Here is a 25,269-nt window from a genome sequence, read left to right as displayed (position 1 = left end):
TTCCTCCGCCTGACTCCTGCCAGTCAGGGCAGCTGAGACAGCCTGGAGCAGCTGCAGGACTCAGGGAGAAAATGACTAACAGAAGAGGGTAATCAGAGGGGCCCGGCATCCAAACTCCTTTCTACTTGGTCTCACACACACACAAACTTCATGCACAATTGCTGGATTTTAACACGAGTGTCTGGAAACGCCACGTTATTCTGCTTGCTACAGGATGCGACAATAATGGACATGATCACGAGTCCTTTGAATCTGCATCTGAACACAGACTACTATGCATACCAACTAATGACCCATTGCTTCTGTAGCAACAACATATTTCATGTTATTTACTGTACTGCAAAATGCTTTCCATGCCTATTAATGTCGTGACTAATATTGGGGTTGTTATACATTTACCAAAAGAATGAGCAGTTTACACTCATCTTTCTATGCCTTGGTCACTGGCGACCCCCACAGGCTGAGATGATGGACTTTCACATAGATAGTGAGGTGTGTATAGAAAACAGAAAACACCATACACCTGCTACCCTTTTGCTATCTACTTGGTAATGTGGCAAAAGGGGAAGGAAAAAAAAAAAAAAAGCAAGGCCGTAGTTTTTTTAAATTAGTTTTACAAACTGGCTGAATAGTGACTGAACTAAAATCTCAAACTGCCCCTTACTGTGATGAATAATACAAAGGTTAGTTTGAACATGCAGTTGTGACTGCAGCAAGACAAATAAGCGAAGCCAGATGCAAGGTCATGGAATATTGAAAGTGCTTCTGCCCATGTGCTGGACCTTCCTGTTCAAGCACCAATCAGAAAGTTTCTCTCATTCCATTTTATTGCTTTTTCAATAAAACTTCAACTACAAAATCACTTAGCAAAGACTACTGTAGTGTAACCAAACACATTAGTACAACAAGGTGGAGAAAAGTTCTCAAAGAGTAAACCTGAACTTCTCCATTAAATTATTAAACACAAGTTACAGGTTGGTTCTGAAGACATTGTGACAAGATGTGGTTCTCTAGTTCTCACAGAGGGAGTACAGCAGTGCTATCTGTTCTGCATACTCGAACCCCGGCCTGCAGAAAAACAGAAAAAAGCACTTACTACATTACATGTCCCTTAAACATTCCTACACACCTGAAACCAGACTGCATGCCAATCCCATAGTAATTAGCAGCAGGTGTTTAGCGGAAACAGGGAGACAGACACTACATGAAATCTAAAATCATGTGTCAACAGTTTGCCTTATAAAGCTTTTACCAATCTGAAAAGATTTGTTCAACCTCTAGGCAGCATGACAGCACAACCAGTAGCGCTGCCACCTCAAAGCACCTAGGCTGTTCAGGTGTAGCTTTGAGTCCAGGTCAGTGTGTGTAGAGTTTGCATGTTCTCCCCCATCTGTGTAGGTTTCCTCCCACAATCCAAAGACATGTGGTTCAGGTGAACTGGCAATGCTAAATTGCTCTGTGTGTGTGTGTGTGCGTGTGTGCGTTTCCGGCTACCCTGTGATGGACTAGCATCTGGCTCAATGTGTACTCCCCCACCCTTGAGCCCAGTCTGTCTGGGATAGGCTCCAGATTGCCACAGCCCTGAACAGGGAAAGTGGTTAGCAAAAGAGAGTGATCAACCTCTATTTAAGAACACACACAGACATGCTGACTGAAACCGCTTGTCCCAAGCGGGGTCGCGGCGAGCCGGAATCGAACCCGGCAGCACAAGGCGCAAGGCTGGAGGGGGACACACCCAGGAGAGGACTATTTAAGAGCACAAAAAAATGAAAATCTGTTTTTGTGGTCAATATATTCTTCCTATAACCAAAGGTTGATGACACCTTTCTTCACTACTCTTACCATCCCTTTGATAAGTGAAAATCTTAAATTATTAATATTCTTGGTTATTTAGCCATCGGTCCTCACCGGCCAGGTGTTTCTAGGATCAAAGGAATGTTGTCCAGCCGTGGTTCATTCACAACGTCCCGGAAAGCAGACAGTCCAATTTTTCCATGTCCAATGTCCTCATGACGATCGAGGTGACAGCCGAGTTTTCCTGCAGGGCAGATCCACAAGGCAACCAGTCAACAGTTAGCGTACAGCAAAACACACAGGAGCAGTTACCAAAAGCCATTTTGTGTCACTATACAGTATAGTCACTGCCCAGTTAATGTCAGGGTTAGTGAACAAAACCTCTTAAATCCCTTTTAAACAGGTGGGAAATGGCAAAATATAGCAATATCTATTGCCAATAAATAGTAATATATAGGATATTACAATATATAGTAATATAACTAAATTTTTTATGCCGCACAAGAGTGTAGCCATGTCCCCTTCCTGAATTTGTGGTCAAAGCAACAAACGTAATGGGCTGACGTAAAACAGGAGTCATTGCAGTGCGGACCTCAGACCGGTGTTAATGTAGTTCCTCCTGAAAGCTCCTGTTTTGTTTTTTTTTTTGTGTGTGCATTGCATGATTGGTTTTCTGTTTTACACTCTGTGTAAGCCTAGAGAGAGGCAAATATTATTTGTAGGTTGCAACATTTCAGTCAAAGATATGATTTTTAATCGGGGGAAAAAAAAAAAATTCACTAAAGCGCTCACTAGCAAACTTGATCCAAAAAAGACACAGTCGTGAAAGTGAGCTATCATTGAACACATGTGACATTAAGGGGGCAATGACTGTATTATGGAAATGTTTTCTAGAATAACAAAGAGGCAAAGAGAACTGTGTGGTGCACTGAAAGGTGCACAGAGATCAGTAACAGCGGGAAAGGTGCCACTGCGGACACAAGCCATGTTGTGTTAGTCAGAGTGTTAGACAGCTGGTATAAAGCCTACTTTGGGGATATTCAGTTTTGTCACAGCACGGAAAGCTACACAACGTTTTGGCATCTGGTGGAGGCTGAAGTCATGGCTGGAGGTACAATTTCGCCATTGGCGTTCATGATGGCAATGGAAGTTATAAGGCCTTCCAAATGCGTTGTTGGCGGCAAAGGGTTGCAGGATGGGGCACGTCTATCCCCTATTAAGAGCTTTCATGGGCGACATGATGACAGTTACACCTACGGCTGTCATTTGTTGTCTAAATCAAATGATAACTATCAGCTTAGCCCACTTCATATTAAGTTGAGGAGTCTCTCGATTATGGGTGGAAAGGTGGTGCAGGAAAGGTGTATTAATGAGGAGGTAATTCCATCTACTGTGGAAAAGACAGTTAAAAGCCTGGGTAGGTGGTATAATTCTGTGTTGAGTGATAAGGTGCAGGTTTTGGCACTAAGGGAGGTGGTTGTGCAGGGTATTAAGAACATTGATGTGTCCCTCCTGCCTGGGAAATTAAAGTTGTGTGTCTGGTGCCATAGCCAGACAAGCACTTAGTCCAAACTCAAGGTGGCATCAAAACATGGCTCAGAAGTGTCAGACCCTGGTGCACATTCCAAAACTGAGATACTAGTAGAACAGCAGGATTTTTACACTGTATATAAAGAGTACCTTTGGAATCATTGAGGTGGATAGCACGAAGGTAATGGAGGCCCACAACCTGGTCAAACTCATCCAACATTGACTTCACTCCTCCTTTAGCAGACAGGTCATACCCTGAGTGAACATAAAAAAAGGAATGTGGTCAGCACTACTTCTTCCACAATCACTACAAATATCCTGCATGCAGAACACTTTATGGTGTGTCTGATATACGTGTTAAACTATTGTATATTAGAAATTAGGCTTTAAACACAATATTTGTTTTCTAGGAGACAAGGAAAACATACAACCACGTGAGTGAAAAGACAAATACTTTCAACCGTTTACACACCAGCAGCAAAGGCATGGCATGTGTCCAGGCAGACCCCAACGCGACTCTGGTCACGCACCCTGTCGATGATGGTTCGCAGCTCGCTGAACTGGCCACCCACTGTGCTTCCCTGCCCACTCATGTTCTCCAGCACTGATGACAGAGAAAGGCATTGTCCATTCTGAGACTACAGTCCAGTAAGAATGTAGAATCAAAAGAATGGAGAATAAAGTGTTAGACATGGACTATAGCTGGATGGGCGAGAGGGAGTAGGGGGACGCGGAACAGGATGAAGAAAGCTCAGATGGGGAGGGGGGGGTGGATTTAACATACAATGAAGAAAGAATTTAATTCCAGGAACAGCAGTGCATGCAGTGGCTAGAGCTGTTACTTTGAATTCAAAGGACCTAGGTTCAAGTCCCACCTCCTGCTTTAATACCCTTGATCAAGGTACTGACCCTAACTTGATACAGAAAAAAAAACTCGGCTGTATAAGTTGGCAAATAATTGTAAGTAGTTTGACATACAAACCTAACATTGTAAGTTGCTTTGGAAAAAGGTGTTGGCTAGATAATTAAAATTTAATAAAAGAGAAAGGGTGGTAGTGGACTCTGTGTCTGGAAGAAGCTTGAGTCCACCTGTGATCACGGATGATGTTTGCTGGTGAGCATGGTTGATGGCTTGGGCTATCTTCTCCAAGCACTGCTCTGTGGTGATGGAACCCAGAGAGGACCCTGGGTGTAGGTTAAACTGGTTGAGGCCCAGGGCACTGCAGCGATTCAGCTCATCCACCAGCATGGCTTGGCTCTTCTCAAAGATATCTGACATAGAAGCATTAGATGAGAAACTTTGCAGTTGTCCACAATGGCTCTCCTAACAGCACAGGATGGAAATGAATGCTACGGAATCCCAAGAGGGCCAGAAACTTGTTTTAAAATCACTAACAGCAATATTTTACTTCTTCTTAGTTATGGCTCCCGCTATTATTCCATGATTCTACAATATTTTTCCTGTCCAGGGAAGCCACATTAAGACAATTAAACAAAAAAGCTATTGCCAATTCAGTACGACAGTTGTGAGATGAAAATGATTAAAGAGACTCACATGTTCTGGATAAATGAGTATTTAACTAAATTTTACTAATTCAGTTGTGTATTTAGCTGAATGAAGTTTTTACTAATTTACCTTGTTCCAGTTCTGATACAACTTTCTAAACAAGACCCAGAACAAAACCGTTGCATTTGCTTATAAACCGGATCTGTGACCAAAAACTAGATCCAGTTAATTAAGACAAAAACCTAGGCTTTTTTAAAGAAGGAAGATTACTTATGTTTGCATCTAAGCATTTGTCTCTATACTATATGCCAACCTTGTTTGGGGGAGCCACAGTTCATGAGGTAGGACCCATGTGGGAGGATGTATGTTGGTTCAAACCCATGCTCAGCACATGCCTCGCGAAACTTCTCTGCCGCTTTGCTGTCAAGTGGGGGTCTTTGCCAGGAGCGCTGGGAACCAAGAAACATGGCAAAACTGCGGCCCCCGATGTCCACGCTGTCCTTCACTGCCTTCCATATCCCACCTGTACACAGATGGTTGCCGAAACAATCCCCTTGAGTATCTCCGTCCTCTGCTATTCAAAAAAGTAGTCTGTAAACTAAGCTTGTCATGCTATAAAACAGATTTAAGGCTGTGTGGGTCAAAAATGTGCATTAATTATTAGTGCAGAAAGAAACAGAATGAGTGTCACAGAGTGACAAATGATGCCTCCACAAACAAAAGAATGTACTACTTCTATGGCACTGGGTTTTATGATGATTAGAGCCATGACCTTGCTCCCTGGAGGCTGTTGGTTCAAATCCCACTCCTGCTGCTATACCCTGGGTCAAGGTACTTACTCTGAACTGATACAGTAAAAATACCCCACTCTATATATGGGTAAATCACAAAATGTACTACAATGACAAAGTATCTTACCACTGTAAAGTCGAATATCTCACTCTATAAGTTTCCTTGGACAAAGGCATCAACTAAAAAGAAGTCAATAGAAATAAGAAATCATGTTTAACTACCTGATATGGACACATGAGCACCAATGTACTTTGCTTTTCCTCTCATCTTGCGTTTCCCCTGTCCCTTCCTCGGAGGAACCTTTTCTTTGAGCCCTTCTCCATGTGCAGGTCCTCCTCCTTTCCCTTCTCTGGTGTCGTCCTCCACTTTCCTCTTTCTCTGGCCTCTCTTCTTCGTGCTCATCTTGTCAACCGTTAGTCTAAGGGGAGAGATAGACAGTGTGAGGGGACTCGAAGCCTGGGACAAAGAGCCAAACAGTGAGGCCCCAGCCCAGCATCACAATCAAATGGCACCAGGTCACACTCCACACCAGCAAGGAGGGCACCTTGCTGCAGCCCTTCATCAAAACCTCTTCTTCCTTCAGGTACAACACCTTCAGCTTGGGAAATAACCTCCAAAATTACATCCACCTACCTAATTAAGTGGTTACCTAACTAAATAGCTGGCATGCTTTAAAGGATCTATCTGTCTGTCAAGTGTGTGGGAGCACGCGCGCACACACACACAGCCCAGCTAACAGGAATTTCCTGTGGGCAAATGTTCAGACGCGGCTTAGACAAAGAAGAAAACGCGATGATGTCTGAGTTTTTGAGAATATTTTGCCATTTACGCCAATATAACTCTGGGAAGGGGCTGATAAAAGAGACTAAGCGTTCGCTAGTTTGTTTATAAACACGCCGAGGCCAAAACGAAAGTTAAACACCCACAGTCTCGGACCAACGAGACGCCGATCCGTCCAAAGCCAGACGTGGAAATGTAAGAGCGCCTCTTGCGGCTGCACTACGCAATGACAGGTTGCGTTTTCCGTTTACCCGCCAAAATGGAAGCGTAGAAGCGCGCCACCTGTGGTGACACTGCGAAACGACAGCTCGGCTTTTCTGCTGCATTAGGCGACAAGGTGACGGCTGTCAGTCCGTCAGCAGCGCCTGAAAGTTTATTATTATTATTATTACAAAGTATCGCCAGCCGGATACACAACTACTTTCGAGAAAGTATTAAAAAGTGATTTGAGCTGCAGTTTCAACATGACATCATTTACAAGGGAAAAAAGAACAAGATGTTAGACGTGCGAGTGCTTAAGTACTTTGCCTTGGATATTAAATGTAATGTGGGTTTAGAAAACTCAATTTTTAGTCGTTCATATAAAAATTAAATGCGAGTGCCGTTGTAGAATTAGTACGATTAAAACGTTTCTGACTGTAAAAGCGTTTAATCATCTCACGGTGGTGTCATGATACTGGGTTTAAGAATAGTTTTCAGACCTGAAAGTGAAGGTCAAAAAGCTGTCTCTCCGCTCTCACACACACACACATACACATACAGCGACACACGATCTCACACACACACACGGACACACAGACACACATACACACACCGAGCAGCAAAATGGCCGACCGTCAGCCGACTGACTTTCCACCGCTTTAAGGAAAAACGAAGAGATTCTGCATATTTAGTTTACGATATCATACTGCATTCATCAGAATCAAGAGATTTTTTTTTTCTAAACAAAGGGTATTTTTCGTTACTGAATCCTACTCGCCTTTGGGGAATATTGTTATTTCATTTTTTTTTTTTTTTTTTTTTTTTTTGCCTCGAATGCCTCGAAACGCCACTCCAGCACTTTACTCCATGTGTGATTCCTGAGGTGAGTCGCCGCTCCGCGCTCACCCGACCGCCGCTCGCGGGAAGCGGGCTGCCCGCATTGGCTCGAGACTCCAGGAGCGGGCAGCCCGCGTCTCCGAAAATACTAGTGCGGTAGACTAGTCGGTGTCGGAGCGGGCTCGCTTCACCTCCGTTTCTACACCAACTACAGCCCTGTATGTTCTCCCGCCCCCTTGTTTTTGCATTTCTATGTAAAAATAAGTGGTCGGCTTGTTACTGTGCAGCTTATCATAGCTCGCTGCAGGTACTGGGGATATATTATATATCGCTACATCCAGCTAACTAATGCTGTGTCTACAGCCTTGCTTACTCTCTTTAAGACTGAGCGTGCAGCTGTAGCGCTGGCTAATTGGCTACACCGGTGCGCCCTGCGGACAGGGAGGCGGTGCCCCGCTCTTACAGGCGCAGTGTCCCGCCACCGAAGCGCTCAGTCCGCCGAGGCCCCCGGAGGCGGGTCGCTACTCGGCTCCGAGGCTCGGCTCCCCCGCAGGCCGGGTGTCACCACCGGGACTCAGTCATGACGGTGCTTCGTGTGCGTGCATCTAAAACTGTAGCAGTACTGCCTGGCAAGAGTAAAGCGTCCGTGACTGAAGGGGACATTTTGAGAAGGAGACGAGCAGTTAGCTCGCCCTGCTAGCAGCCCCTAAATCCCAGGTGTCCTGGATTAACACCTGAACCCATTTAATACGTAGTCTGTCTTTACTTAGTTCCGCTAGGAAGCGCCACTTAGCTAATTAACGTTCATTAACGTCGAACGAACTCACTTAGTTGCCGCGTTATCGCCACTGAGGCAATGACTGACGGCGGATAGTCGAGCCGTGTCTGTTTCTGAGTATAGCAAGCGTTGCTTTGCATTGCAAAAGCAGTAACGTGTCCGAAAGGTTCGGAAATATAATAAACGAAACCTTTCAGACCGGTTTAATCATTAATATTTAGTTTTATGTGAGTGTGTTCATCATGGCTACATGTTACTTCTGCTCTGCCTCTCTGGTCCTTAAGTAAATAAATAAACATGCATGGAGGGCGGGGATGATGTTTGTATTTGATGTGTTGCATGTTTAATTTTAATATTTTTGTGTTAATATTTAGCCAGCATAATGAATTAGTCTAACAGTGTTGCGGTGCGGTTACAAGACGAAAATGGTACGAAAAGTTTTGTGAAGTGTCTGTCTTGGGTTGAGGGCCTCGCGCCTCAGCTGTTCGCATCCTAATAAATAACTGTTTTAAACCTCCGAACGTGGCAATATCGCTGCATTAACTGTTTGGGATGTTTTTTGGTTAATTTAATTGCTCAGGGTGTAATAAAGTGTCAGGTATTGCTTGACCAAAATATTGTCAGTGGAGCAGGCTGGAGCTACACAAGAACCGACACACTGGAGGAACCAGAAACATGATGAGTACAGTATTACTAAGTGATGGGGTGCAAATTCTGTTTGCTTCAGTGTTCGCTGGGGACTCGTACCCCCCATTTTACACCTACGTCTTAAGAAGATGTATGAACGCCTGGGGACTTGGCGCAAAAATGACTTGTGGAGGTCAGCACTCACCACAAACCAGACTCCAGAGTCCTCTGCCTTGATGCCTTCGCTGACATACTGAACATCACTTACATTTATTCATTTAGCTGATGCTTTTCTCCAAAGCAACTTATGACATTAAGGTACTTCACAGTTATTTACCCATTTATACAACTGGGTAATTCAAGGTAAGTACCTTCAGCAGTGGAGATCAAACCTGCGAACTTTGGGTCAAAAGGCAGCAGCTCTAACCACTACATTACTAGCTGCCCCCACCTACCGCAAAGCAAGTATGATCAGCAGTATTATTCAGCTTGCGATCAAAATATCCCTTCCAGCTGTAGCACCTTTGAGCAAGGTACTCACTAGGAGTTGCACAGACTAGTCGATTTGTCAACTTTACTGCTCTGTGATTACAGTTTAAACTTGACCTGGACTAGTCGCTGATCACGTGATTATGAGACTAACAACATGGACGCCTCCGAGAAAACAACAGGTGAGGAGCCTGGTGGGTCACTGCAGCAAACCAGCAGCGGTTCATCAATTGTGTGGAAATACTTCACTAAGGATGAAGCCTGTGCTACTGTCACTTGCAAGTAATGCAAGTCCGTCCTGATGTACAACAAAAGTACAAGTGCGATGCACACAAAGGCATCCGCTAACACTATGATCCAAATCCTCTCGACAGCAGTTAGCGACTTCACCAAACGCCTTGTCGTAATGAAGAAAAGACGGCTGCAAGTCACCAAGTTGCTGGTGAATTTCATTGTCAAAGATATTAGACCTTTAGCTGCAGTACCATAGATCGTGCGTCAGTTTTGTTTTCCTCCCCAAGTTGTTCCGTGTTCGATGCCTTCATTCATTTTTTTTGTTTTAATACTAAAGGCAGAAAAAATGAAAAAAATGGCTTTTTTATTGTTGCTGAGCACACGCAAAAAGAAAAGGACATGGTTATTAATTTTCTCTTTTCATTTAATCATATGAAGTGTAGAAATCAAAATCTCACAATACCAAATATGATGAATAGCCTGTAGTGCATAATATTTCCGGCACAGCCAGTAGCACTTATGTCTTACAGCACCTGGGTTGTGCGAGAGGACATAGGTTTGATCCCCGCTTTAGTTTTTGTGGAGTTTGCGTGTTTTCTGGGTGCTCTGGTTTCCTCCCACAGTCTAAAGACTTGCTCTTTAGGTTCACTCATAGTGTGTGAGTGACAGAGAGAGAGAGTGTGTTCCACCGATGTATGGATGAGTGACCCATTGTAAGTAGTGTATCTAGCAGTGTAAGTCACCGCGGTGAATAAGGTGTGTGGGCTGATAACACTACATAGAGTTCATTGGAAGTTGCTTTGGAGAAAACCGTCTGCTAAACAAATAAATGTAAATTAGCAATCACTGTGTTTTTAACACCTGCACTTAATAATTAGTAATAAGATTCTTAAGAAATAGCACCTGAAAAATAATGCCGATTTTCTCAGTGGACATGTCATCGTCCCTTAGTGTCACTCTTGCTGCTTTGGAAAAGCACCTAGTGATCCATTATGAACTTATGATCAATAGCTCGGAGCGAAGCCACTGATGGATGATGAGCGGTTTCAATTCGTTTACATGCGGGTTGTTCAAGAATACCACAAAACGAAATAACTCAAAGTCAAAAAACAAGACGACAAGAAACTAGAAATGAGGCATCTTTAAAATATTTTACATTTTGAGCAAAAAATGGTTTTTAAACATAGTTAATTCATAATTTGTTTTTCATTTTTAAAAAAAAACAAGAAAAAGCTGCATTTTTTTGAACCTGGCTACGATGTCCCATCTTACCTGTTATATAGCCTGTGTATAAACAGTCTGTTCATTCAGTTTGAGAATATAGATTGTCGGTTGTTGCAAAGCATTCCCTTCTCCTCTGTTTTCATTCATGACGTCATCAGCAAATAGTTGATATCGACTCGACTTTCGTTACATCATTTTTGAATTGAAAAAATCTGAAGTCGTGCAACCCCTAGTACTCACCGTGAATTGGTACAGTAAGACTACCCAGCTCTAAATGTGTAAACCATTGTAAGGTAACACAGTGTACAAACAACACTGAACGAGACCTTGGAGAAAGGTATCAGTTACATGGGTCAATAATAAGCAACAATTTGGCGGACACTTCACGCTTTATACATAGACTGTTAAATGGCTTCATGCAAAATTATGATTCATGGTGAGATGAAACTTGTCGCTTTGCCTGCTGCTTCTGCATTGGGTAATGTCGTAAAAGCAGATTACGGTAACCTGACATCACCCGAAGGCAAGGGACCTTCGTGTCTGGCACGTCCCCTACAAGCCATTCAGACCCTCAGTGGCTCAGATTGCATCCCAATTGTGTTTGTGAAACTTAAAATATAAATAATTCACTTGATGGAATAATCAACAATCAAAAAAAAAAAAAGAAAGGTCGCTCTGATCACTCATTAGCTTATGCATGTAGAAGTGATTGAGGTAATTTCATGATGCTCCAAAGTTTTAGCAGTTTCCTTTTCTGTTCCACGTTTTCTTGGTTGATCTCAGAAAGGATTATCAGGAAAGGGAACAGCGGTTCATGGAAGACAAGAAAAGGAAGAAAGAAGATAAACGGAAAAGGGAAGCTTCCCAGAAGGTGTGGCTCTTTTGTTTTTTTTTAATTCATATAAACGTTGGCAAATACACACAAGTGGTCATGTCAGCAGAGGTCCTGCAGTGTTAAATGTTGTTTTTGTTTTTTTTTTTTTTTTCTCCATTCGGTGTTAGTGGTTCGCATGTCTCATGTACAAATCAAAATCAAGTTGAAACGTAGCTTAAAAAGCAGTAGGATTCACGCCCCTGGCGGACTGGCATTTCCCAGATCTTGTGTGACCCACTGAAATAGTAGGTGTCTTCACTGGAGCTCTTTTCTCGATCTTAGCAGGGGTTTGATCCCATAGCCCTCTGGTGACAGAGCACCTAAACCACATCGTATCCCCTTTTAAGTTGGGTTAATCTCTCGTAGTTAAATGATAGCCGACCGATCAATCAGCTCTGGCGGATTGATGTTACATCCAGGAGGCCGAGCACCGACCGTAGGGTGCTTGTCTGGTCTTCAGCTGAACCGTGTTTGGGGGGTGAGCTTTATGCTGCAGCCAGAGGGATGCAGCGTATGCAGATTTGTCACCTCACTGCTAATACATAAGGTTAAATGAGTTAAATTAGGGAAATAATTAGTTCAGTGAAGCTCAACTGGTATAGAAATGACACTCTCCATCCCTCCTGGTCTAGGAAAGGACACTTTCAATTTATGGGACCGTGAAGGACTTGACAATAAAATACATAAAGTGGGTCCTCTTTGTATGACGATTTGGTTATCTGATGGCTCACGCATCAATAATTAAAAATTATCCAACGGATTCACCTTTCCAACAGACGCTGAAAAATCCACAGTGCATGTTAGTACTGTGCAGTTGTATTGTCATTGTAAGAATATTTTATTTATTGGAATAATTTGCTAATTATGGATTTTTTTTTAGATTATGTTGATCCTGTTGTTACATTCAGTAAATGCATTTTTTGGACTGAGTACTTACCAGTAGGACTATGTTTATTGTATTTCTAATACATTAATACAGTAGTATAGTGCATTTACAGTGTTGCACAGTACAGTTTAGTTACATACATGGTAACCGACCATACATTATATGGTACTGATAGTACTCTAGGTAGTTGGGCATGTTATCTGATGGGTACTGTACATTACTGAACCTGGTTTCAGGAACAAATGGAGATCGGATAAAGATGGGCCACCTTTTTTTGTTTATCTGCATTGTTGTACGATCGGGTTCTGTAATTGGTTGTTGATCTCCCCTAGCTTTGTTTTTGACTTTGAGTATTTGAATTACACTGTGTTTGATTAAGGGGCTCGATGGCGGCTGACTGACTTGTATCTCATTTCAGGTCGCAGAACAAAAAAACAAAGGTAAGCTGTTTTCCCTGCCCGATTCTCCGTGCTTGGCCTGCTCAAGTGCCGCACCCACGAGGCACCTGTCTCTCTGCGATGTGTTTCTAGAAAGCGTGTTGTTTAATTTAAATCTTTAAGTTTGTGTTTTAAAGGGAAGAATCCCGAACCAGAATTATTCCCGCAGTCTGTTTCCATCTGTTCATGTAGCAGACACTTCTCTCGAGTGACGGACAAGTCGGTGTAATCAAAAGTGCGTTTCACAACAAGTGAAGAGCTTTTGATACACACGCGCACACACACACACACACACACACACACACACACACACACACACATTGTCTGAAACCGCTTGTCCCAAGTGGGGTCGCGGCAAACCAGAGCCTAACCTGGCAACACAGGCGCAAGGCTGGAGGGGGAGGGGACACACCCAGGACGGGACGCCAGTCCATCACAAGGGCTTTTGATACAGACACGTAGTTATCCAAATAGTTAGTCAGGTTGATCCACTTTTTCCTGGCACACAATACTCAAGTATCTCCCTATAGAATTGAGTGCAATAGGAAATACAAAGGTCAGCGTGACAAATAGGATGCAGCAAATTTATGGAGCTGTTTGGAGATCTGAAAGAAACGAGTTTTGAGCCCCTCCTTTAATTCCGGATTCAGAAGCTGATGAGGGGGAGAGGGAACGGATCACTTTTTTTCCCTCGCGCGTTTCTTCACGAATAGCAAAGTTACCGTGTTTGTAGCCACCGTTTCCGTGCAGACGTGGTGCGTTCAACTTTTGACGGCTGTTTTTGGTTATTTTTTTCCAAATTCCGGATATTGGTCATTTTTTAAAGCGTGGCTTAAACAACGGGAAAACCTACGTGAATTTAACTCCTTTTGTACCGGACTACTGTTTTAAATCAGCGCAGCGTGCACTTCATGTTCGTGGTTTTCCTCAAGTATCCTTGTTTTTCCCTCACACACAGTGCCAGAATTGACCAAGCCCACATCTGCACAGTCTTTGGCCACCCCTGGCGCTGCATCCCCCAGCCCTGGCCCCGGTCCCTCATCCTCCCCCTCTCCTGCCGCTGCGGCCGCTGGTGCCCCGTCCCAGGGTGGGAACAATGCTAAGCGGCCAGCAGTGGCCAACGGACAGCCCCCCGCCGGAGCCCAGGCCACCCAGCGCTACATGCCCCGCGAAGTGCCCCCCCGATTCCGCTCCCAGCAGGACCACAAAGTGCTACTGAAGAGGGGCCAGCCACCACTATCCTGCATGCTGCTGGCAGGGGGTAACAGTGGGAGTGCCACGTCCCCTCTCTCACTTGGGGACAACCCGAGTACAACAGTAGCTGCTGCCTCAGGTCAGTTGACAGCGAATTAGGATGCATTTAGGTATCTCTGTTCAGTTTTTTTTTTTTCAGTTTATGAAAGGGCTGTTGCTGTTTCAGGACAACATGGTTGCTCAGTGCATAGCACTGGTGCCTCACATCTCCCGGGTTGTTGTTATCTCACAGGGGGGGGGGGTTTGAATACAGCTTTGTGTGTGTGGAGTTTGCATGTTCTTCCCATGTTCACCTGGCTTTCTTCCGGTTTCCCGCCGCAGTCCAAAGATGCGTTTCTGGTGATCTGGTGATTCTAAATCGCCTTGTGTGTCTGCTTGTCTTTATGTGGGGAATGAGCGTGTGTGATTGCCCTGTCATGGACTGGTGTCCCTACCGGGGTGTACTGTGCCTTGCACCATTTGCTTTCCGGGTAGGCTCCAGACCTGTGCACCGTGAGCCTGCATTGGGCAGGTGCTTACTGACTTTGAGTGATTGAGCGAGATCTGTGCGGTGTCTATAGTAACAGTAGTAGTGCTATCACCAGTTTCTGTTGGCTTATAGCTGCTGTGACTCATAGCGCAAGGTGTTTAATTCTTCACAGTCCCACGGCGTGTGCTGTCAAACCCTGGCAGTGATGAGCTGAAGAGGAACAAGTTTGAAAACATGCTTAATAGTGAGAACATGTACTCATCGCTGTTATGGTTCTCTCGATATCTGATTGCTTATACCACTTTTAATGGGTCCAGATTTTCCCGTATCTAGTCTGAGACATTTGGTCAGGCTGGATAAACTGAGACTGCGTTTGAAAATTGTGCCAAGCAGCTGTGTCAGAGAGATGCTGCGTCACGCCGCATTGTGGGAACCAGTACCCCCCGCTCTCAGCCGTGTTCCGTCACGCCGCGGTTTTGCTTGGGTACTTGCGTTTCTGTTTGCATTCTCTGTTTTGCACCATTGTGCTTTAATTTTCTATTTATTGGTTACAATTGATTTAAAAGTGACGTTTAAAGTAACATTTCACACATACAGTCGGGCTAAGTTTACTTTATGAAATCATTTTATTATATATGCACTACAGATTTCCCCAGATTGCTCTTCTTTACTTTTTAGAGCAATTAAAAAAATACACATACGCACATTTGCTGAAGCCACTTGTCCTGAGCAGGGTCGCGGTGAGCCGGAGTCTAACCCGTCAACACAGGGCGTAAGGCTGGAGGGGGAGGGGAAACACCCAGGACAGGATGCCAGTCCATTGCAATGCACCCCAAGCGGGACTCGAACCCCAGACCCATCAGAGAGCAGGACCCAGCGAAGCCCGCTGCACCACCGCACCCCCTAATTAAAAATAGCAACTATAATATAACAAATCTTTATTTTTACATTTATTTATAGAGCAGAAGAAAAATAAATGAAATATGAAGTAACAATAAAATTTATCTATCTTAATTTCTATTCCAAAAGTAGATGTAAAAAAGAAAAACACTTCCAAGTGTAGAACAGTGAAGAAGCTTTTTATATTGTACAAATTTTGTTTGCTAATACCTCTGTGCTCGCAATTCTCAAGCAGAAACAAGTATGTAACACAACGCAACAAAATCCGTTCTTAGTTATGTCGATGTTTGTGTTGATTGTGATTAGTTGAAGTTTACTGATTATAGAAGTACCACTAGTTCTTGTAGAGTGTCAGTTTTAGTTTGGTAGTTTACAGCCATTGTAAGATTCCAGAAGGCACCAGAACATTCTAGAAAGCATCGGGTCCTAACCCATATTAAAATACTCGGTGCTTGGAACCCGGTACCAAAATTCGCCGAAAATTTGCAAATTTCAAGAATGTGGAATATTTTTCAAAAAACTGACATATAGTACGAACTAGTGCCACAAGTATTTTTAGTCTAACAAAACTGAATGGAAAATGCAAAAAAATAAATAAATTTTGCCACATTGTGTAATAATTATTTCTACATGATTAACTTGTTTAATTTCTCCCCGTCCAGAGTCTGGTCCTGGGTCATCAGGTTCGGCTGCTTCCTCGCTGCATCCCTCTTCCTCCTCATCGTCATCATCAGTCGCTGCTTCTTGTACTATTTCTTCTTCAAATTATGCAAATTCCACGTGGGGGGCGAGCTCTGGCAGCCAGCCCCTCTCTCAGGGCTGGGAGAAGGTGATAGTGGATGGGTCTGACCTTGAGGAATGGCCCAGCATTGGAGCTGGGGCTGCAGCGGGCGACGGGGCAGGGGCCACCAGCAGGGCCCCCTGGAGCGACAGACACCTGCACCACAGGGCAGGGAAAAGCGGGCGCCCAGGCACCCCCTCTCCACCATCATCCTCCTCTTCACCCAATGAATGTGCACAGCTCGGCAGCTCTGCGTGGGGTGGGCTCTCATCCCAGGCCGTAGTCGGAGGAAGCGTGGCGGGAGTGGGGTCTGTGCCCCCCAGGTCCAAAGCCTCAGCTCATACTGGGAATCCTGGTGCCAACTTCAACCCTAACGCCAACCCTTCCGCCTGGCCAGCCCTGGTGCAAGACGGGGCAGCTGCAGCGGATGGCGGCTCCTCCCCACTTTCAAATTCATCATCTCTGTCTGCTAACCCCTCCCTCGGTCAAACCCCTCCCTCTGGGAATACAGTTAGTCATCAGCACCAAGTGAGGGACAGGGAGCCCCTCTGTGGAGACTGGGGTGGCACAAGACTGGAGCAAAGCTTGGGACCAAAAAAAGCTGGGCTGGGGGCAGGAGATGAAACTGACTGTGGCGGGGGAGGAGGAGGGGATTTCTCTACCTCTTCATCGTCCTCTTCGGCTTCCTCTTCGTGCAGAGTCCTTGCACTGTCCTCTAATCCTAAAACGGGTGCCTCAAGGACTGATGCTTGGGAGGATGGGGAAGGAGGTGCTGCAGCTCCTGGGGAGGGTGGAAATTTGTCTGGTTACAGCAGTCAGGATGGCAAGGGGGGTGTTGGAGTGGCAGGGGGCAAAGCCTGGGAAGCGGGTCCTGGGAGCAGTTGTAAGGTCTCCGGGGTATCTCAGGGAGAGTGGGGTGAGGGGGAAGGGGCAGAGCTTTCAATCGGGGAGTGGGGCAGTTCAGCAGGGGAGGCGGCCACAGGGGGGTCTGGCAATCTGGTCACAGGGGGCGGCTGCGGTAGCAGCACTAGTGGCAGCAGTAGCGGCGGGAGCATCGGCAACCCGGCCACCCCTTCTCCCGCTGTAGCTGCGGCGGGAAATTTTGACAATCAGAAAGGGGCGGGGGATGGGGCCTTGTCGGGCGAATGGGGAGGCCAGGGGAAGCCAGGGGGTAGCGGTACCTCATCCTCATGCAGCGGTGGACACTCCAGAGCCAGGGGTGGCACTCAAGGTCAGCACCATGGCCACACCCACAACCGCTCCCACCAGCCCTCCAAACCCGAAGTGGCCTTACAGAACTTGCTCAGCCGGACTGACTTAGACCCCCGAGTGCTGTCCAACAGCGGGTGGGGCCAGACACAGATCCGGCAGAATGTGGCATGGGACTTGGAAGGAGGCACTGGTGTCGGCTCCACAGGTGGGAACGCTACTGGCCTGGCTGCCACATACCCTGCGACTACTGATCCGTCAGCTGCCTCTCGCCTACTGAGTGGACCTCAGAACGCTGGCCTGAATTCTAATGTTGCCGCTCTGTCCAATGGAGATGGCTGGGACAGTGGTGACAGCAACACCTCTGCCCTTCCGGCCCGGGTTCCCCCGCCCTCCTCTTCCGGATCACGGAATCCAAGTGCTGTGCAGAGTGTTTCTTCCGGAGGCAGTGCAGGGGCCTCTGGGAACACAGCCAGCAGCCAGGGAAAGCTCCCTGGGACCTGGGGCGGGGTTGGCCCACCTGAAAGCTTTGGGAAGGGGTGGGGCAGTGAGGGGCAGGACTGGAGGGAGCGTAAAGGAGCGGAGCCAGGCGGCTGGGGCGACTTTGGGCAACAGGGTACTGCGGCGGGTGGAGGGGGCGGTGCCTGGGGAGGCAGTCAGGACGAAAAAGGCACCGGAGGCTGGAAGGACAAGGGAAAGGAAACGGGAGGCTGGGGGCCAAGAGGTGGAGGGGATTGGGAGAAGCGAGAGGCCAAAGCAGGAAGTGGGGGCTGGGGGGAGGGTAAGGGTAGCGGGTGTGGGGATTCAGATGTGGGTATGTGGAGCAACTGGGATGAGGGTGGCTCTAGGAGGGGTTGGGAAGTTGGGAGCGGGAACGCACAACCACCTCAGTTGCCAAACAGCCAAGCCTCGGTGCAGCAGCAACAATCACAAATCCAGCTGCAGGACACGGGGGCCATGCTGGGGGGCTGGGGCCGCCCAGGGGGTCTGCCCTCTCAGAACCAGAACCAAAGCCCAGGCTGGACCTCAGGCCCCGTCCCCCAAGCGCCCGGTGGTCCTTCTGAGGTCCCTGAGCCCAGCGGGTGGGAGGAGCCCTCGCCGCAGTCGCTGAGCCGCAGGATGGAGATTGACGACGGCACCTCCGCCTGGGGTGATCCCAGCCACTACAACTACAAGAGCGTCAACCTTTGGGACAAGAATGGCGCCACCCCTGGCCTTTCGCAGCCTCTGAATTCCTCCGCTTCAGCACAGTCCAATCCTCAGCAGCAGCAGCAGCAGCAGCAGCAGCAGCAGCAGGCAACAGGAAGACCCACCAACCAACCTGCAGTCACAGCCAGCAGGGACTCAAACGCAGGACCCGGCAGGAACTCTGGGATGGGTAAGAAATTAGCCATTATTCAGTTATGTGTGCGTGCCACCTTGGATATTGGTCATTATGACGTATTAATCGAAATGTTTTTCTCAAGAGCAACTTACAGCGTTAGGTTTGTACACTAAACCACTTAGAAATTTGTCCGTTGATAGGCCTAAGCAGTTTTTACTGTATCAGTTCAGGGTAAATACCTTGCTCAAGGGTACTACTGTAGGAAGGAGGGATTTGGACCCAAGTCCTTTGATGACTCTAACCACAACTCTACCTGCTGAGTTTCTTGCCATTCATTTTGTAACTTAATATAATGAATGTCACTATTCTGTGACTGTTGTGTGTTACTGTACTGGGTTTCGGGGCATTGAGTGAAGGTTCAGTCAGTGGGAAATGACTGTACTACTCAGGTTGTGTTGTTGCAGTGTTGGATCTTGGCTGAGGGTGTACAGCTTACCCTTATAGGGTTTCTTCTTGGCTCAACGTGCCCGTGAGTGTGTCTCAAGCTCCGTAGCCTCTACCCAAAGACTTCATTCCGAATTTGTTGTGAAATCTGAGCTACCGATGGAAAAAGTTGATTGCATTGCCTTAATAGACCGAACAAAGAAATAATTACGAGTCTAATCTTGGGTAATTTAAGAGAAGCATTCACATTATGTGCAATTTAAGAAAGGCACCTTAAGAATAGAAATGTCACGTTAACAATAAGGGAACTGACTAGCAGACAGTATTACGTTACCATTTATTCGTTTAACAGATACGTTTCTTCTAAGAAACGTACAAATCAGAGTAAACCAAAGTACCATTTCACAATAGATGAAGAGCTTTAGATACAGATGCGATTATCTAAGCAAGGTTTGTTTGTTTGATACTGCTGTTTTATTGAAACACACTATTTGAGGAGCTGCCTGTAAACATTAAAAGGAAATACAGAGGTAAATTGTGACCGATGGGGTGATGCAATTTTATGCAGCTGTTAGGAGATCAGGAGAAAAGTACCCTAGGAGAAAAGTACCCTCCTTGAATGCTAGAAGGGATTCAGGAATTCTGAGGAAAGAGGGAGCACATTCCACCACATCAGAGCTAAAACTAAGAACTTATGGACTTGTCATTGTGGGTTTAGATGGGGCGAAAAAGAACACGGAGACAGCATTCATGACAAATGATTTATTTGAACAACTACACCAGGGAGATAATGCTCTCGGTCCGAGGACCCCGTTTCCTCTAGGACCTGCACCTGCAACCAACCTTCCCAGCTTGCCTAGCACCTCCAGGTTCTCTCCGACAGGCTGGGAAACACAGTCATCCCATCATTTTCCCCTTAAGTGGCCCCAGTGGTTACACACGTTATTTACAGTTTTCCCATAATGCAACTATTTACAGAAAACCAGTAACACAGGTCGTTACAGTATATTTGCTGGTGAGTGGGAAGGGATCAGGTCTTCTAGATATTGGGGTAAAGATCCTTTGACCGTCTTGTAGGCCTTAATCAGAGTCTTGAAGTTGATATGGCCAAGTAAAGGAACCCAATGGAGAGAGACAATGCATGGAGAAACATGAGGGCATGTAGATGCATGAAAAATGTGTAGTATCTCGTATACAAGCCCATAAGGTGGTCTTGACGTTTACCAGACATCGGCTTAGCCGACACTGACTAGCTTACTGGTATAGTCAAGCTAAATATCTTAAATCTTTCATAATCTTCTGAAGGTGGTTCAGTGGTATATGCATTGTTGGAAGTTTTTTGAGCAGTGCTATAATTTTTTGATGCTTTGGAGAAGCTGTTTCTTATCAGCATGGTGAAATTGAAAAGCCCACTTCTCACAGTTTTTCTTTGGAAAATAAAAATTTAGAACTTGGGACAGATTTCAGTAATTAATATTGCTATTCCAGCAGATTCCTTAATGTTTATTTATGTATCTGATTGAACTCTTTTAAGAGTTTCTTTTGAAACCTGTATTCACCTGCAGGGTGGGCCAGTGGCGGCACCCCCTCCAGCCCCTCTGTGGACAATGGTACAGCTGCCTGGGGTAAGCCCACAGATGCGCCCAGCGGCTGGGGTGACCTTGAGGATGCTGGGAAGCCCACGGGATGGGGAAACTCCTCGGCCAGTACCGGTAAGAGATTTGGACTTTTCTTGTCATTGTCCTCTCTAGGTTTGCAGACCAACACCAGCGATTTATCAAAGCAGGGCCTTTGAACCTCACATGGTCTCATTTGATGAATTTTTGGTGCATCTTTAGCGCCCAAAAATGAATGCGACTCAGTGTCAGTGAGGCTTCTTGTTCCGGATATCCACAGGTTCAAAGTCTATGCAAGACGGCTGGGGTGAAGGGGACCGCTCGGTCAGTGCATCCCGACACTCCAGCTGGGAGGAGGAAGAGGAGCCCGGTGGGGTGTGGAGCAGCACTGGCTCCCAGGGCAGCAACTCTTCGTATAACTCTGGAGGCTGGGGACAGGGCCACGGGGGCAAGAAGGGCAACAGCAAGGTAGGACAGGTGGGGGGGGGGTAGTACAATGCGTCTCTGTATAGACCTTAGTTTTTTATGTATTGAAATGTACTGATTCCTGTTTCTGAGTCATTTTGACATCTGTTTCACGCTAGTGTGGCTTTTTCGGATTTAAAGTTCAGTTTATTTCACATGGGGCAGCATGAAGGCATAGTTGCTTTGAATCTGGCTTTTTCTGTTTGGAGCTTCCATGTCCTCCCCGTGTTTGTGGATTTCTTCCCAAGGTCCAAAGACACGTGTTTCAGGTGAACTGATCTCTGTAAATTGCCCGGAGTATATATGTGTGCCAAAGGTCGAGTTACAGTAATACCTCGCCCTACGTCGTGAATTGGTTCCAAAGGGCGCGGCTTAAGTCGAAAAACGACGGAAAACAAAATAACCCCTAAAAAACCGATTTAGACCCCCTATAAACCCCTAATAAGCATTCCTCTTAAGTGTATACACTTCAATTAATGCTAAAGTAAAGAAGAACCAAAAAAAAAAAAATTCCAAAAAAATTTTACTTGAGTGATGTCTCTGTTGCTTTTCACTGTTTTCATGACGTTTTATCATAGCCACTTTATCTTCCAATGATGTAGCATGATGCTTACCACTACTACTAGCACTAGGAACTTTCTTCGTAGCCATGGGGGCAAATATTAAAGTCACAAATGCAACGCAAACGAGACAGTGTGAATAGCACAAACAAAAGTTTGAATCGACTGGCGGCAAACAACGACGCCACGCGGCGAAACTCGACGTTATCGGCGCTGAACGGCAGGTAAAAAGACAATTTTTTTTATTTTTAAGCTTTTAATTGATTATATAGATGACAACATATTATTTTATATACTTTAACGTTTTTTATTGTTTTTAAGTGATTTTTAAGTTTTTCACAATTTTTAATATTTTCAGCTGACCGACGTAAAGTCGCATCAGCCAGCTGAAGACAAATTGTATTTTTTCATATATATTTAACAAAAAACCGATGTAAAGTCGAAATTGACGCAATACGAAATGACGTAGGGTGAGGTATTACTGTATGTATATAATAATAATAATAATAATAATAATAATAATTGACTTGTCATGGACTGGTGTCTCATCCAAAGTGTATCCCGTGTGGTTCTGCCCTTCGTTGACATCACTGCCTCACATAATTCAATTAAACTTTATGATGGATACAAAAGTGTGTGTAAACGGGAGTATATCACTCCCTTCCCCTGATGGGCTGCAGTCTGATATGTTTAACCTTTGGAATTAAATTTTGAAGGTTAGGCTCTACTTTTTTTCTGAATTTCTGAAAATATGTTTCACAAGATATTGTTTTTATTTGTTGGAAGTGTGAGTTTGTATTCTCTTGTGGCAAGGTTCTGATGTTTACCTGGTATTCATAGGGTAATATAACGTTTTATGAACGTTTTACTGCCGGGGAACACCTGGTAATAATGTGGCCAGTGATTTCACACACGCACACGCACACGCACACACACACACACATTATCTGAAGCCGCTTGTCCCATGTGGGGTTGCGGGGAGCCAGAGCCTAACCCGGCAACACAGGGCGTAGGGCTGGAGGGGGAGGGGACACACCCAGGACGGAACACCAGTTCGTTGCAAGGCACCCCAAGCGGGACTCGAACCCCAGCCCCACCAAAGAGCAGGACCCGGTCAAACTCACTGCGCCACTGCATCCCCCCAGTGATTTTATAAATTTTAAAAAGTATTTTTCAGGATCCTCCTTTTTACATTCGAATCGTCTGGTAACATTTCGTTTCAGAATGAAAACGCTCGCAAAAGGCAAGTTTTTTACCAATGGAGTTTTCACTCTGCAAGGTACTTGTCGGTGTGTTCATCACGTGAAAATGCATCATCTGTTGTGTTGGTTAACACCTCTGTGTACAGTGGCAGACTACGGACGGTTTTAGGTTTCAGTCATGGATTTGTGCCATTTTTCCTGTTTTACCCTTCAGCTGTTGAGCTACAGTCCTATTGCAGAGTGTTTCCCTGCATTTATGAAAACACGTGCCAGCTGTCATGGGTTTAATTCCCATGTTATGCACCGGTGCGGTCCTTACCCTGTCTCTTCATTCTGCCAAGCACGCAGCGGCCGCAAAACTGCTGAGCACTATGGCAGCTTGTTGAGAAGATGGTGTGGAGGGAAGGTGAAAGAGGAGAATGGTGGCACATGACCAGCGGGCAGCATGACCTCCAGCCTGTGGTGTATAGACAGATAAGAGGCTCTGAATGTGTGTAAATGTAAGACAGCTTTAATGAGAATTTTTTTTCTCTTTTTTTATTAGAAGGATCAGAGTTGTTAGCAGGTTTGGATCAGGTAGTAGGTGGATGAACACTGGAGAGGGACGTTTACTGCCAGCTACATCAGAGAAGGAAGTAAGCAATTTGACACAAGGAGGCAAAGTTGAAGAAGGAGTGTTAAGTTAGTGTAACGAAGAAGCTTGCAGTCATTGTTGGTATAAATCCCATCTGGTGTCCTCACTGCTGCTTCAGAGTCATTTGGGTGCAATGGGAATTCCCTGTTGTCTTTTGGGGACTCGTATCTATTTGTACAGCAACGTGATGATGAACGCAAAGCATGCTGCTGATCGGTGCCCATTCCTGGGGAAGGGACGTCAGGTCATCCTCTGGCATTTTCCTCGAAAGCAAGCCTTTGAGGTGGGATCTCTCAGAGCCATGTGACACCTCTTCCCATGCTTTGTGGAGAAGCATCTGCAGTACGCGGTTATCTGAGTGTGTGTGTTTGTTTGTGGAGAGGGGTGTCATTGCAGAGTGGAAAGGAACGGCCTTACCCTTGTAGCTGGGCTTACCCTGTGGACTGGGCCTTCTCACCTCCTGCCGTTTTAGTACAAAACACAAAGAGTTGGAAGTCTCAACACATTTCCCTTGTATGGGCAGTAGAGAATAAATACACACACCGTCTGAAACCGCTTGTCCGGAGCGGGGTCGCGGCAAATCGGAGCCTAACCCAGCAACACAGGGTGCAAGGCTGGAGGGGGAGGGGACACACCCAGGATGGGACACCAGTCCATCGAAAGGCACCCCAAGCAGGACTCGAATCCCAGACCCACCAGAGAGCAGGACCCGGTCAAACCCACTGCGCCACCGAGAATAAACAGGCCCTCGTATTTTAAAACATCATTTCCCAGGTAAATAGGAATATTTTGATTGCATATTAATGCAGCTTTGGATCATGTGAGCCTTCTGTGAAAGAGAGAGAGAGAGAGAGAGAGAGAGAGAGAGACCTAGGTGTTCATCAGCTGACATGGCCTACATTCTGCTCAGGTTTGTTTGTTTGTTTGCGCCGCAGGGTGCCCTGAAGGGCGGCAGTGCAGACTCCTGGATGAACCCCATGACCAGGCAGTTCTCCAACATGGGGCTCCTGGTAAGCACCTTCTCTGCAGTAATGGACTACTGATGATGCTTGCGATGATGGTGATTTTGCTGATGGCCTCTGCTGGTACTAGGGTGAAGATCCTGGCAGTAGAACCCTTGATCTTGCCCCAGGACCTCCCCAGGACAAGAAACTGGATGGGGAGAAGCGAGGGATGAGTATGAACGACTACAATGGAGAGATGCGCAAAGGTGGGAGAGGAGGTGGTGGAGGAGGGGGGACCGTCTTCCGTTCATCCAGTTCCAAAGAAGTCGGCCCCAGTGAACCTGGGCCTTATTATGATAAGGTAATGAGTGCAGTCACCCTTTTGGAATGCGAGCTGAGCTTTTCCTTGACAAACCCGTTATTTATCATTTTTACAGCTCTTTTTTCTTTTCTTGCTCTTATCTTTTCATGCTTACG

The 25,269-nt window shown here is 45.8% G+C and overlaps 2 protein-coding genes across 5 annotated transcripts in view; one reads left to right on the top strand and one right to left on the bottom strand.

The window, feature by feature from the left end:
• Positions 1-809: 809 nt before the first annotated feature.
• On the bottom strand, positions 810-6,578 carry LOC108940012 (probable endonuclease 4). Of its 4 annotated transcripts, none has more exons than XM_018761757.2 (8): positions 6,153-6,578; positions 5,845-6,041; positions 5,145-5,405; positions 4,414-4,596; positions 3,797-3,928; positions 3,475-3,579; positions 1,909-2,038; positions 810-1,068 (listed from the first exon to the last, which is right to left on the bottom strand). In XM_018761757.2, the coding sequence occupies exons 2-8, from the start codon at positions 6,023-6,025 to the stop codon at positions 1,011-1,013; spliced, it is 1,050 nt and encodes a 349-aa protein (XP_018617273.1). In that variant the 5' UTR covers positions 6,026-6,041; positions 6,153-6,578; the 3' UTR covers positions 810-1,010. The 4 variants fall into 4 exon arrangements, with proteins under 4 accessions (XP_018617273.1, XP_018617271.1, XP_018617274.1 ...); XM_018761755.2 differs by having other exon boundaries at positions 6,168-6,578; XM_018761758.2 differs by having other exon boundaries at positions 6,257-6,578.
• Positions 6,579-7,174: 596 nt separating this feature from the next.
• tnrc6ba (trinucleotide repeat containing adaptor 6Ba) overlaps positions 7,175-25,269 on the top strand; it is a 29,299-nt gene continuing 11,204 nt past the window's right edge. The window contains exons 1-9 of the mRNA XM_029246578.1: positions 7,175-7,487; positions 11,577-11,664; positions 12,972-12,993; positions 13,949-14,323; positions 16,276-18,981; positions 20,937-21,083; positions 21,268-21,455; positions 24,784-24,858; positions 24,941-25,153. Of these exons, the coding sequence (XP_029102411.1) occupies positions 11,608-11,664; positions 12,972-12,993; positions 13,949-14,323; positions 16,276-18,981; positions 20,937-21,083; positions 21,268-21,455; positions 24,784-24,858; positions 24,941-25,153 (3,783 nt within the window). The 5' untranslated portion in view covers positions 7,175-7,487; positions 11,577-11,607. The remainder of the gene's footprint in view (positions 7,488-11,576; positions 11,665-12,971; positions 12,994-13,948; positions 14,324-16,275; positions 18,982-20,936; positions 21,084-21,267; positions 21,456-24,783; positions 24,859-24,940; positions 25,154-25,269) is intronic.

Source organism: Scleropages formosus, chromosome 20, assembly GCF_900964775.1.
Source record: "Scleropages formosus chromosome 20, fSclFor1.1, whole genome shotgun sequence".
In the NCBI taxonomy this organism is placed as follows: Eukaryota; Metazoa; Chordata; class Actinopteri; order Osteoglossiformes; family Osteoglossidae; genus Scleropages; species Scleropages formosus.
This window is presented reverse-complemented; position numbering and strand designations above follow the sequence as displayed.

What these genes read in the sequence shown, in the direction of transcription:
- LOC108940012 (XM_018761757.2), bottom strand. Translation starts at nt 6,025, where the DNA reads ATGAGCACGAAGAAGAGAGGCCAGAGAAAGAGGAAAGTGGAGGACGAC. An exon ending in CTGTGGCTCCCCCAAACAAG is followed by an intron (nt 4,597 to 5,144) that starts GTTGGCATATAG and finishes CTTCTATGTCAG; the next exon opens with ATATCTTTGAGAAGAGCCAA. An exon ending in ATCCTAGAAACACCTGGCCG is followed by an intron (nt 1,069 to 1,908) that starts GTGAGGACCGAT and finishes GTTTTTCTGCAG; the next exon opens with GCCGGGGTTCGAGTATGCAG.